This window comes from Nymphalis io, chromosome 11 (assembly GCF_905147045.1).
Source record: "Nymphalis io chromosome 11, ilAglIoxx1.1, whole genome shotgun sequence".
NCBI lineage: Eukaryota > Metazoa > Arthropoda > Insecta > Lepidoptera > Nymphalidae > Nymphalis > Nymphalis io.
The window spans coordinates 12645573-12659555 of record NC_065898.1 but is presented as its reverse complement, the minus strand read 5'-3'; the positions used below and the strand labels follow the sequence as shown (position 1 = coordinate 12659555).

Here is a 13983-nt window from a genome sequence, read left to right as displayed (position 1 = left end):
TAATATAAATAATTATAAGCCAAGCGATTATATAATATTTCAATAATATATACATTGAAATATCATAAGAACTAATATTTTAATATAACTATAAATCCATTACCGGATCAAAAGTAAAACCTAGAATATAGTACAGTACAGTAACAGTATCAGCCTGTGAATGTCCCACTGCTGGGCTAAGGCCTACGCTCCCGTTTTAAAGAGAAGGTTTAGAGCTTATTCCACCACGCTGCTCCAATGCGGATTGGTGCAACACACATGTGGCAGTATTTCAGTGAAATTAGACACATGAAGGTTTCCTCACGATGTTTTCCTTCACCGTCAAGCACTAGATGAATTATAATCACAAATTAAGCACATGAAAATTCAGTGGTGCTTGCTTGAATATAGTGTATCACTTAATTAAGACCACTGGTAGGGACCGGATATTACAATAATTACAAAATATTAGAAGATTTCTTTTTAATTATTTTGATAGCCAGCTTTATATTAAATAATAAAATTTACAAAATTATATTATTTAAAGAAATTCGATTATATTTTATTTTATTAAAGTATATATTAACGCCATCTAGGAATATATTATTTCTTCTAGTTTATAATGGAAGGAACCTCTTCAAATGGATGGATTTGCATTTACAATTAGCTCTCTGATACATTATGTATTTATATTATGTATTTATATATAAACCTTATGGTTTATATATAAATGCCCAAAAATAAAGTAACTATATTGGAAATAATATCCAGTACATGAACGTGTAGTATAATATTTATCACTAAAAATTAACTCGCATTGATTTTTATATCCCATCGAATACTAAGGAAACCTTCGTTACTTACAATTATATCAGCCATTTATTCCGCAATAATATGCACTATATTGTTCACTCACAACGAAAACTTTAATTTCTTAATTTTTCTTAATACAACAAAATAAATAATTGTCACATATGTTAACACAATCCGACTGAGTGTGTCAGGAATATATAAATTAATATAGATCGTTCGACCCCCACCCCTTATCAGTTGTCGATTGTAATAAAAACAAACAAATTAATTATTAACAATGTGAACCTTATTGCTATAGAAATAAGGAAGTCGTTAATTATATTTACACGAGCTAAGAATACTTTAGTATTTGTTCTAATTAAGAAATTAGCTTTGGCTAACATATTCTGGTAACGATTTTGTTTTGATAGTTTTAAGTAACTAATTAAGGAGTGTAAAATTGTGACAAATTGAAATTACGGCATTTTTTTCAATCGAAATTATCACACAGAAAAAATAAATTTAAGAAAAGACTTGAAGCTTATTCCACCATGCTTCAATGCTCTTATAAAAACATTATTCAAATTCCTTTAAAAAAATTTAACAAACAGAAAATTATTTATACGTAAGGCGTTAAATTAAATAAAAGGCGTTAAATTATTTATATTGGCGTATTGAAATGCATATTCAATGTCAATACGCTGATCATCGAGGATCGTGATTCAACTTGCTAATTCTGCAATATCGGTGACCGGCTGTTTTGCGAACTGCCTATTTTGGATTTACCATATGTTGAATATAATATCATTTGAAAGTCATGCTAACAAAGTTTTTTTAAGCCTAATAAATTTTAACTTTATAATAGATTTTAACTATAAGCTTGAAGGTATATTAAATACTTAAGAAAGCGTATATAAGGTACTGGTGGTAGAGCTTTGTGCAAGCTCGTCTGGGTAGGTACCACCCACTCATCAGATATTCTATCGCAAAACAGCAGTACTTGATATTGTTGTGTTTCGGTTTGAAGGGTGAGTGAGCCAGTGTAATTACAAGCACAAGGGACATAACATCTTATTTCCCAAGGCTGGTGGTGATGTAAGCGATGGTTAACATTTCTTACAATGCCAATGTATATAGGCGTTGATGATCACTTACCATCAGGTGGCCCATATGCTCGTCCGCCTTCCTATTCTATAAAAAAAAGGTTTTAAAGAAAACGATTTAAAATATTGTTACCTAAAAAATACCTAATTATTTAAATTGCTTGTGTTCAAATTATATAGTTGCTTCGATATGGCTATAATCAAATATAAAATTAAACCAAAGTTTCATTATACTATCAAACTATAATACAGAATCAGCATGATTGCTTTAAGGCCAAAGGATATTAGTTATTAAACTATTATTAATTGTATTGTAAACCAAATTATAATCCCGTCCGGTTTCCCTCGCTGGCGATTTCAGATTTGAGGAGATTTCTTTCAGACTTAGTGATAGATTTCTGACATTAATTACTTTGACTAGAGAATTAATTAAAAAAAATTTACCGTCAATATCCTTGTCAAAGCTGTATTTTAACTTAATTTGTGTTATATCCCACCTCGTTTCAGATAATAATATCCTGGGCCATTATTCACACACGGCCATCTGGTCCCAAACTAAGCAGAGCTTGTACTATGGAAACCAGACAACTGATATACTACATATGCCACCTTTCTTTTGTAAATACATACTTATAATATAATGACATCCAGATTCAGGACAAACAGACATGTTCATGCACACAAATGTCTGTCTTGGATAGGAATCGAACCCACAACCTTCGGCGTGAAAGGCAAGTATCTACCAATCACGCCAACCGGACCGTCCGTAGATAGTAAAGGTGTGTGTGGAATAAAAGTCTGATCCACCCATCAACATAGAGTGAAGTAGCGAGGTGGAATATGAACTAAACAAAAGCTCTTAACAAGAGAATTGGTCTCTGTCCGAGTGAGAAATTAACGGGCTGTTTTTGTTACTTTATTGTAACGTCAGTTATTACTAGAAAAAAATATAGCTTCAAGACAGCGCGGTCAAAAACCGGGTCATTCATGCGAAAAATGTCACTTGCTTTTGGCGGAATGCCAGTTCATGTCGGCTGTATTTCAAAACGAGTGCGTTCACTTTGTCGATGATCGTATGGAATACCATTGAAATAAGACGAGATAAATTGTGATAAATTGTTTTTAATTTTTAGTCTATAAACTTAAAATTCATTCATAAGCAGCTTAAGACATCTGTTCGATAAATATTCGAACAAACTGTATATAAGTATTTATATATTATATATCACCTATATTAGTACATGGCTATTGAAAATTTTCGTATATATGATTTTCACTTATTATAAAAGTACGGGATTGATTCATTCGGAAAGTACTATACCATAAATATGAACAAGTAAAATTGATTGAGTTTCGTACCAAAAAATAAATTCGACTACACGTGATTTTCTGTTCTTAAAATCTTCAAAAGTTCTAAAAACATTTTGAGTAGCCATAAAAGAAAAACTTATCATCTAAATTTCACATTATGGGTTTATGCGAAGTTTATAGAAATGTGTCCAGTGTTTAGTTGATGAATGCGTGCGGCATTATAATGTGTAACATTTTGTTTTTTGTCCTATCGATGATCGATCGTGAATTACATTAAGACATAATGAACGTGGTGTGGTATATTAGAAGTTAATTTATACAAAATGCAGTTGAATCGCTTGCACCTTGGAGGAATAGTGCAAAAACTTTCATCAATAATGTAACACCTCGCCATATTGCCTCTACTGGTGACAGGAGGGCTGGTTCACTTTTCTCCGGAAGAATCGGAAATCTAGCCAAATTATTCCACGCGGTCACGATTTGTACGGTAGCTATTTTTAATTTTTATTTGTAAATATTTAAGGCTTTAATGTAAATAATTCTGTTATAATGAATTAATATCAACAAAATTATTTAATTTTAATTTACTTGTATTAAAATGAAAAGTAATGTTTAGTTCATTAAAGTACAGTTAGTTACATTGATACATTATAAGTGTTTTTAAAAAAGGAATCTTACTCGATTTAAATCTGAATGAAGATTATTGTCTGGCATAACTTTATCACATTTTAATCACACACCATAACAAACAACACACACACTATTACAATATTACAAAAGTCCGTTATATTATATTTTCCAAAATATCCAATTATATCAGACAGCGTGACTTTGAACGTCTACGAGAACATTCAAAACGGAATCGTCACAACAACTAAAGTAAGACGGACCTTGCTCTATTTCAGCGATCAGAGGGAGAAGGGAACCTCGATTTTAATAATGGTAAACTTTTTCGACACTGGCGTCTGTCCAAACTATGAGCGTAGGCTTAAGATTCGACTGTAAGGTACGCCATCCACTGTTCATTGAAGAGTACATATGTCATCACTTAATACATATTATATCATCTATGATATATAATATTTTTCAAAATAGATAGGACGGGAAAATGGACCATTTGATGATAAATGGTCATCACAGTCCACAGACATCAGCGCTGTAACATATACTAACATCGTCAATGCGCCACAAATCTTGGGAATTAAGATGTAATGTCCCATACTCCTGTAGTTACAATGGCTCACTCACCGTTAAAACCGGAACATAAAAATACTGAGTATTGCTGTTTAGCGGTAGAATATTTGGTAAGGAGGTGGTCCTTCCTAGACGGGCTTAAATAATATATAAAATAGCCAGCAAGGTATTCTAATGAAATTAATAAATCCACAGATATTAAAATAGGCAAGGCTGCCGACTTCGTAATTTTTTTTTAAATGATGATCGTGTTTCTAATCTTCTAAATTCAATTTAACATTGTACATGAGTTTTCTACCGTGCTTAAAAAGGTCCACTTGAAATTGCGTAAATATCATAAAAACTTAATCGTCTCAAATATCCGACAATACTAACAGAAAACAGGAATAATGCAAGATATGTATGTTTTTATAGTCGAGATGAAAATAAGATGATCGAAATTCACACAATGTCTACCAAATTTTGACACGATTTTAGCTAAAAATATTGCATTGAAATATCTTTTAAACAAAGGAAAAACAACACAAATGCTCTTGAAAATTAGTAATCTTACTGTGTAAACATTTTAGTTAGTTTTAATGTAATTTGTCGTAATAATACTCGCCTAGGTGTTAGCGAGCGGCTTTAGGCTAAATGGCCTCAATACGTTTGGCAACATTCAGTGTTCCGGGTGGAACGACCCGGTGGTTATTGGAAACATTTGATCGAATTATCGTTCATATGATTTTGTAACGCGTCGGATTAAATGACCCTTCTAGTACCCATCATATTTAATGTAAGGATTGTATGGATTCCGTGATTATCCCGCTCGTACAGACAGACTCTTCAGCTTTATACATAATAATTTACTAGGTGATAAGGCTTTGTGCAAGCCAGTCTGAGGCCACGCTTCACTTGATTCTTGATTTTATAGAGAATAAATGCGCTATATAAAATTCACAAATAATAGACTAATTTACTGGTGGTAGGGCTTTGTGCAAGCTCGTCTGGGTAGGTACCACCCACTCATCAGACATTTTACGGCTTAACAGCAATACTTAGCACTGTAGCGTTCCAGTTAGAAGGGTGAGTGAGGTGCCAAGGGTGGTGGCACGATGTAAGGAGTGGTTAATATTTCTTACATCGCCAATGTCTAGGCGGTGGTGACAAGGGCACAAAACCACCTCACTCACACGCGTGCGAAACTCTTATATAAACATTCTTTATAAAAAGATTATTTTATTCTAAATTCGTTCGAATTATTATCTCAACATGATATCAACTAATAACAAACCAAGTTATATACGATCACAATATTTACTCGACCTCATTAAATATTCTCTTACAATTTAAAAGAAATGGGTCAAGACTTTCTCACTCGCGCGCATCTCGCGTCCCATTTTGTGCTGAAAACTTATTACCAAAATATGCCATCCGACTTCATAATGTTTATGTTATATCGTCACGTCGGTCATCACTTTGCACTTAAATTTTAATATATTGACTTTATATTCGTAAACTTGGCTATGGAAGACGTTATAAAAAATATTATGAGCTATCAGTTCGTGCGGGTATATCGTTATTTTTCGTATGATCTCTACTTAATGTAATGTTGGAGTTTTAGAGATTTATCGAGTTTATTTATAAAACAATATATATTTTTTTATAGAATAGGAAGGCGGACGAGCATATGGGCCACCTGATGGTAAGTGGTCACCAACGCCCTTAGAAATTGGCATTGTGAGAAATGCTTACCATCGCTTACATCAGCAATGCGCCACCGACCTTGGGAACTAAGATGTTATGTCCCTTGTGCCTGTAATTACACCGGCTCACTCACCCTTCAAACCGGACACAACAATTAGCAAGTACTGCTGTTTTGCGGTAGAATATCTGATGAGTGGGTGGTACCTACCCAGACGAGCTTGCTCAAAGCCCTACTACCAGTAAATGAGTTTATTATTTGTGAATTTTATATATAATTAAGAGCATTTAGTCTCTATAAAATCAAGAATCAAGTGAAGCGTGTCAAATTCAGCCGTGTTGCCTCAGTGGTTAGAACGCGTAAATCTTAACCAATGATCGCGAATTCGACCCAGGCAGACATTACTGAATTGTCCTGTACTTAAATTGTGTATCTATTGTATTCATTTCGTTCTCGGCGGTGAAGAAAAATATCACAAGGAAACCTGCATATGTCTAATTTCACCGAAATCCTAAGCAGCGTGGGGAATAAGGTCCAATAAGTCTTAGCCCATTATCCCACTTACAACTTTATATCAAATGTCTGAAGTCATTTTTTACATAAAACAAGATGTTCAGGAACGATGAACGTTAATGCTTCGCACCATTGCGTGGATCAATGTGCGATTATATTTAGTTTATGACCCTTTTAAATAATGTTACATATAACGCAAGAATACTTATTTTCAAATCGGTTTGCTAGATCTAAGATTAGTGCGTTTAAATAAATAAATAACGAAGTCCTGAACATTATAATATAATGATGGATTATATAGAAGTGCCATATGCCTCGTGCTACCGCCATTGCCATTATATTTACACGAAACTTATATACTATAAGTATGCAAAAAAAGATGTAGCTGCTTAAAATTATCTTGTATTTACAGATAACTTGGTTAAACAACTCGTAAATACGAGAACACTTTGAAAACTTCTCGGCCAAACACATAAGGTAAGTAAGAAATTGAATATGGGTATTGGTGAATATATAAGTATTTCAGCTGGAAGGATGTCTACATATCAAGGTCAGGTGTTTCCGTCGAGGCGGAGAAGTTCCCAAAGCTCGAGGGCGTTACCTGCAGCTGCTCCTGCAGGTCGCGCAGCACGTCGCGCCGCACGCGCTCGTCGCGCCGCGCCGCCGCCTGCCCCGCGCACACACGAGCCGTTAGTCGCATTCGACATGCACCCCCCCCCCCTCCCGCCGAGCCACCATAAACGCGCCGTGCACTCTCCAGCCGGGTTACAAGTTAAAGCAATGGTTGAATGTTCGACTGCTTTATGGTCGGCTCGTTGGAGATGAAATTATTTACGATTCATTATAATAAACAGTCTACACAAAATGCAAACAAAACATACCGATTCACATCCGAAACATCAGTCACATCGAAAGGTAAGTAAATAATATATTAAATACATCGCTGGTCAATTATAAATACTTATATAATTTTTGAATGTTATTAGTCTAATGTTATATAAGACTGCGGACAAAGTCACAGCAAGTATATTCGATTTACCACGTGATCAATAATTGTCATATTGTATTCAATAATATTAGCGAAGCGAAATCAGCTCCCTAAGTTTCAAAGAAAATAAAATTTCCTACAAAAAAGTTATTTATTATTTTTATTTTTTTTTTATAATATATTTGTGTTATTTTCACTACTGCAAACGCTCGAAACTTAATTTAGATAAATAGATCGATTATCAGGATTTTTGTTAGAATGTTTAATAAAAACCAAAATAAAAAATTTCTAAAAAAAGATAATAATTGGTTGATTGATCGTTTTTCTTAAATAACATATATTTTTTTAAACCTTCGATGTGACTGATTTTCATTAGACAAAGATAGAAAAGAACAGCGGTTCTCGAAGCTGATGTTGACCGCGATATATTTGCCAGGGCTTTAAAAACGCGATTTGATTAATTAAGAATAAACAGTGAAAATTGTACACTATTGGCATTTTATGCAATACGAAACTCTCCGTCTCTCTCTCACAACTCACTCTTTTCAATAACAACTATGAAATATATATAAATTTTAAATTTCAAATATCGATTTGTCCAGAATAAAATGGACAATTTGATATCGCTCCATCCTTAGTATAACTCATGGATAGTTCGAGAACCGCTAGAGTAAGATTATCTTTTGACTTTTACAAGTATATAATATATAGTATGTTTTGTTTACCTTCGTACAGATATTATTGGAAAGGATGATATATATCAATATCATTATACACCACAGGATGTAGTACAAGCTCTCGTGTGGGACAGTTTGTTAAAGTATCATGGCCATTATATTTACAGTGAAAACATTTTAGTATCGGAAGTACCTTTAAAGAGTTTATACAGTCAACTAGAGATTATTTAATAACTATACAGCTGATTCCAATCAAAGGAAATAAATAAACAAAACTTAGATTTACATATTCAATGCGATTTTGCATTACAGACAGTTTTCCGTAACAGCCTGTGAATGTCCCACTGCTGGGCTAAAGGCCTCCTCTCCCTTTTTTGAGAAGGTTTGGAGCTTATTCCACCACGCTGCTCCAGTGCGGGTTGGTGGAATACACATGTACACAAACAGTACGTGATTAATATATCTTTATTTATAATACAAAACCGTTCCACTTAACTGATGATTATGCACTTGAAAATTTTCCTTCTAAATTTTTGATAAAATTCTCCGATATTTTTTTTTTTTTTTTGTATTATAAAAGATCTCGACCAATGATATCGAGACAATTCCACAACAAAGTTGTTTATTTATCTTTACTGATCTTGTTGTTGGAATAGGCTATATATAGCTATACTTAAGCGATTTGTTTATTATAAACGAATTAATAATATTCTGTAGTTGACTGTACAATCGCAATATGTCGTAAGAGATGCAGGGTCACCGCCACACTCATGACAAGACTATTCCAAGTGGTACTGACCTTCTCCAGTTCAAGGTCGATGTCCTGCGGGTACAGCGGAACGTTCCCCTCCGTATTTTCCGCCGTCTGTATGTGCGCTTTTAATTCAGTTATCTGGGAATTAAATTTGTTCAGTTTTATACATTTTTAAACATAAGCTTTTCAAGCAACGTCTTTTGTTTCCATATAAAAAAAAATATTAAAATGACAATTAAAATGACTATTTTATCATTTAGCTACCCGGTTTCGCACTCGACTCGTCCGGCTTCGTCCGGTTAGAATGACGGACGGGTCTGCATAAAATGTTTACATCGTAATATATGACGCACGCCAGTCGGGAAGATCTTCAACAACCATCGTTATATTTCAGCCAGTTTACACAAAACATTTATAAATAATGCATCTAAACCTTGCTCGTGGATCACTGCGCCATTTGTGAAAACCGAATGGAAATCCGTCAGGTAATATTTGAGTATACAGTGTTCAGACAGACTAACATTTTTTTTTAAAAGCACTACATATTTGATATGAACAAATTTTTATAAATTGTCTAGGTTTTTTTATAAGCAGACTTTTTTTAAAATACACTTGACTTTTATAAAACAATAAAGTTACTACTTATTCTTATAAAAAAACATTTTTAGATACAAAAATTGTTTTTACAAAATGACGTCGCTAATTAATAGCAGTACCTGTTCTTCGAGTGAAGCGATCGTTTCCTTATGTCTCGCTTGCAGTTCGTTTATATACGTGATATGTTCAGCTTTGACATCTTCTAGCTGCTGTTCCAGCCTCTTGTTCGTCTGTTTCAATGTGTTGTCTGTGAGTGTTGAAGTCTGTCAGTGGAAAATGCAACGTATAAGTTTGATTGAAATATTATAAGTTACCATATATTAAAAGCCGAGATGGCCCAGTGGTTAGAAAATCACCTGTATGTGACTATTCTCATATCAACCTGTGAATGTCCCAGTGCTGGGCTAAGGCCTCCTCTCTCTTTTTTGAGGTTTTGGGAGCTCATTCCACCACGCTGCTCCAATGCGAGTTGGTGGAATACACAAGTGGAAGAATTTCAGTGAAATTAGACACACATGCAGGTTTCCTCGTGATGTTTTTTCTTCACCGTCAAGTACGAGATGAATTATAAACACAAATTAAGCACATAAAAATTCAGTGGTGCTTGCCCGGGTTTGAACACACGATCATCGGTTAAGATTCACGCGTTCTTACCAATGAGCCATCTTGGCTAATTTCACTAAAATTCTACCATATGTGTATTCCACCGATCCGGATTGGAGCAGTGTGGTGGGCTCAAAAATAATAAAAAAAGTTCGAAACCTTCTCCCCAAATAGGGAGAGGAGGCCTTATCCCAGTAGTGGGACATTCACATATATTGTTAATTGAAAAAAAAAACCGCTGATTTTATTTCGCCAGTGTTTCTCAGGTCAGGATATTTCCATTTACGAACCGGTGGTAGTTTCTAATTTGACAATCAATAAGTAAGTGTAATGTTTCTATATTGTATAAATAATTTTTATTTGATACATGGCGCTGTAGATATTAATTTGTGCTCGTGAATTGTCCTTCTGTATTGAAATGTCAGGCATAATAAAAAAAGTTATATACGCAGGAACAGCTTACGGATGTTTCATCCTTATAAGCAAGGTATTTAGATGAGATTTTCAATTGTGAGATGACGAATACATATGGGTAAAGATTTTTAATTGCAACCTCATGGTTCCTCACTCGCACACTGTTCGCATCTCTGTTACACCTTTAACTGTTACAAGAAAGTGTTCCGTTAGGTCCGTGGCGGTACCTGCGCGTCGCCGGCGGCGGGGTCGGGCGCGGCGCGGGGCGCGGGGCGGGGCGCGGGCTCGGGCGAGCTCGCACACGACGCACACGAAGCGCACGCGCGGTCGCGCCACACCTCCTCCGAGTAGCTGCCGCAACAATGCCATCTGTTACTCATACTCAGCCGGCTGATATGACGTCCCTAACTGGGGACCTCCATCATCAGTTATTGGTAGAATATTCCAAACAAAATATTGACGTATTTTGTTTTGAATAAATGGTCATTACATTTACAGGCACAAGGACTATGCACTTATTCCTGATACTGTTGAGTATTGAAACTCAGTACAAAGAATAGTTAATGTGTTTTTCTTAATTTTATTCTTGACCAGTACCAATGTCTATGGAAAGTGGTCACACCGGGTAACCCATTCGCTCGTCAACCCCAATAACCGAGTAAAAAAAAATTAACATCAACTTACCTTTTATTCCTGGTCAGCAAAACAAAACATTTGAAATTAATAAGATACTTTAAGGGACATTATACATTTATTTATCAGTCTTGCGTTAGAAATATGAACTCACCTCCGTTCCATATCTGAACACTTCTTTTCGAAATACGTCCTAAGGTTCTCCATTTCCTTTTCGTGTTTAATATTAAGTTCCTGTCTCAATTCGTCAATGTCCACGTTACCGGCTTTCACGGACGTCAGCAGCTCCCTTAGTTTTCTCGTTTCTATCGTGTACGCTTGCTTGTCTCGTTTGATTTGCGTCTCCACCTCTTTAACATCTGTATCATATTCAACTCTCATTTTACCGATTTCGTCACAAAGCACTTGAATCAAACTCTCACGTAGTTTATTCCTCAAATTCTCTTCTATATAACCTTCGAACTTATTCAACAGCGACGTCAATTTATTCTCGAAGCCCATTTGGAATTCTTCCGAAGACCCCGAAGATCGTAAATCGGATTTCGAATAGTTGACTGTGATCTCCTCCCTGTCCATATCCTTTTCACCGTTGGAGCTTTGAAGAGACGCCGTCCCACTCATAAGAGCGGAGTAAAATTTCGTGCTGTCGTCTTTCAACATGTTCTGGTACTTCATGAAGTCAGATAACTGGGCTTTAATAGTGTCGTGATCTGAGTGTGATCGCTCGGCTGCGATGTGCTGTAGGTTTTGTACTTCATTCGTGAGGTGCTCATTGTCGTGTTTGAGGTCGTCTCGCTCGCGAAGTGATCGCTGCAACGATACCGTTAGTTCTTCGATTAGTTGGTCGCGGTGGGTTATAGCCTCTTCCAAGTGCACAAGCTGAAAGGACAGACAAGCTGATATAACATTTATACACATAAGAAGCGGGAATAGTAAGCATGAATACACTTGCTTTAAATTCAATCGACATCATTGGATACACACTATAATATGAAATATATTAAATATAAAAATCTAAATATAATTATTACAAATTGTCACGAACAAATGTTTATGATCTTAATGACAGTATTATTTTTTAATTTACTATAAGGCCAAGATACAAATTTGAGTGTCAAACCTTGCTCGGAATTTTTTTTACACTATGAAATATCCTTTAATAAACAATAAGTTTTTTTTGTTACTTTTGTGTAATACACTACTAGTATGTAATTTTCCATGCTTGTATTTAGGCAGTTTAGTAAATACGACAAAGAAGTGCATGTGTATATATTAGTTTCTCTATTGCAAAAATTCTATCGATTAAAGTCAGAAAACCTAACAAAAGAATTATATAAAACATGCACTAGCTACTAAACATGCTCTAGACATGCAAATAATATTTAAAGACATTTATTTAAAATATTTTTTTATTATATTAGTAACAAATAATATAAGCAGTTCATTTCACAAATATAGTACTTATTTTTTATGACATATAAAATGTCAACACATCATGCTATTAAGATAAAAATGGCTTACAACATGCAAAGAATCATTAACACTCTGATTAGCCAAACAGCACATCAACACTCGCAAATTTATTAATACCTTTATGTGATATTCTTCACAAATCGTCTTGTAATCCGTGCTCAGTGTACTAAAGGACATTGTGTCATCTGGAGCAAAAGATTTAGGTGGGACCATCCCCGTACCCTCTTTAATTTGTTCTTTCATCTCATCCTCAACTGTTAATTCTTCAACCAAAACATCCTGCTCTATCTTATCACTTGCCGAGCTTGCTGAAGGTGTTAAGGATATTTCCAAAACTTCCTTCTTGGGTGATGGTGGTTTATCTTCGAAAACTTCCTCAACTTTAACACCATCTCTCGCAACGACTAGACAAGGAGATAATAAATTGCGAAATAATGGCAATGGCTCAAGATTTGGGCCAATAACAGTACTACCATCAGGCGGTGGTCCAAATATTATTTTAGCAGCTTGTAAAGGGAATCTTGGGGCAGCTTGCCCCCTTATGTCTAACTTTATTATCTCTTCTGATCCAGAGCTACATCGCCTTAATGATTGAGGTTCATTGTCAATGGATAAATTACATTTTTCTTCAGAATTATTATCATCTTTACTTTCACTTACCTTGTCATTAGAATTGTCATTTAGAGAATCAATATACTCACTTCTTGGAGATTCCACAGGTGTGTCATGTTTATCTGATAATAGAGATTTACTTTTTTGTGCATCCTTAGAGGTATCAGAGGAGAGAGCAAGTATCACTGGGCTTTCTTCACTTATATGAACATCAGATTGGTTAACATCTAAATTCCAAGAACTTTGTTGGCTGATTTCTTGCTGATTCGGGCTAGCTACATTCTCTTGGTTTGATATCGGAATGTTTAAAGAATGTTTTGATATGTTTGCACTATTCGTTTCTATATGAAGTAAGTTATGAGATTCTGACTGGCCAGGTTCCGACTCAGTAATTGAGTATTCCACTTTAAATGGGATGTGTTCCGATATCGACTCCGTCCCACTGACATCGTCAGCATCTTGTGTGTTTTTGTCTTCTTGCGTCGCACTCGTCGTTTCAAAGTTTACATCGTCGTCTTCTAGAGTGTCTAATGTGGGGATTTGCTGTGAATGAACGACATCCGGAAGGACATTCTAAAAATATACGAAAATATAAATAAAACTAAAGAATTCCTGTATTGCGAAAGACGACCCAAAAGAGAAGAAACGAATGATTG

At 35.1% G+C, this 13983-nt stretch overlaps 1 protein-coding gene across 4 annotated transcripts in view; it reads right to left on the bottom strand.

Moving 5' to 3' along the window:
* LOC126771715 (pericentrin-like) overlaps window positions 1–13983 on the bottom strand; it is a 59478-nt gene that overhangs the window by 45194 nt on the left and 301 nt on the right. Inside the window, exons 2-8 of one of the 4 annotated variants that reach the window (XM_050491742.1) lie at window positions 13417–13900; window positions 12833–13119; window positions 11397–12121; window positions 10837–10960; window positions 9712–9855; window positions 9041–9133; window positions 7178–7243 (exon numbers count right to left, since the gene is read on the bottom strand). In XM_050491742.1, the coding sequence (XP_050347699.1) occupies window positions 7178–7243; window positions 9041–9133; window positions 9712–9855; window positions 10837–10960; window positions 11397–12121; window positions 12833–13119; window positions 13417–13900 (1923 nt within the window). Of the gene's footprint in view, window positions 1–843; window positions 986–3863; window positions 3915–7177; window positions 7244–9040; window positions 9134–9711; window positions 9856–10836; window positions 10961–11396; window positions 12122–12832; window positions 13901–13983 lie in introns of those variants that run through there. The other 3 variants (XM_050491741.1, XM_050491743.1, XM_050491744.1) reach the window with 3 other exon arrangements.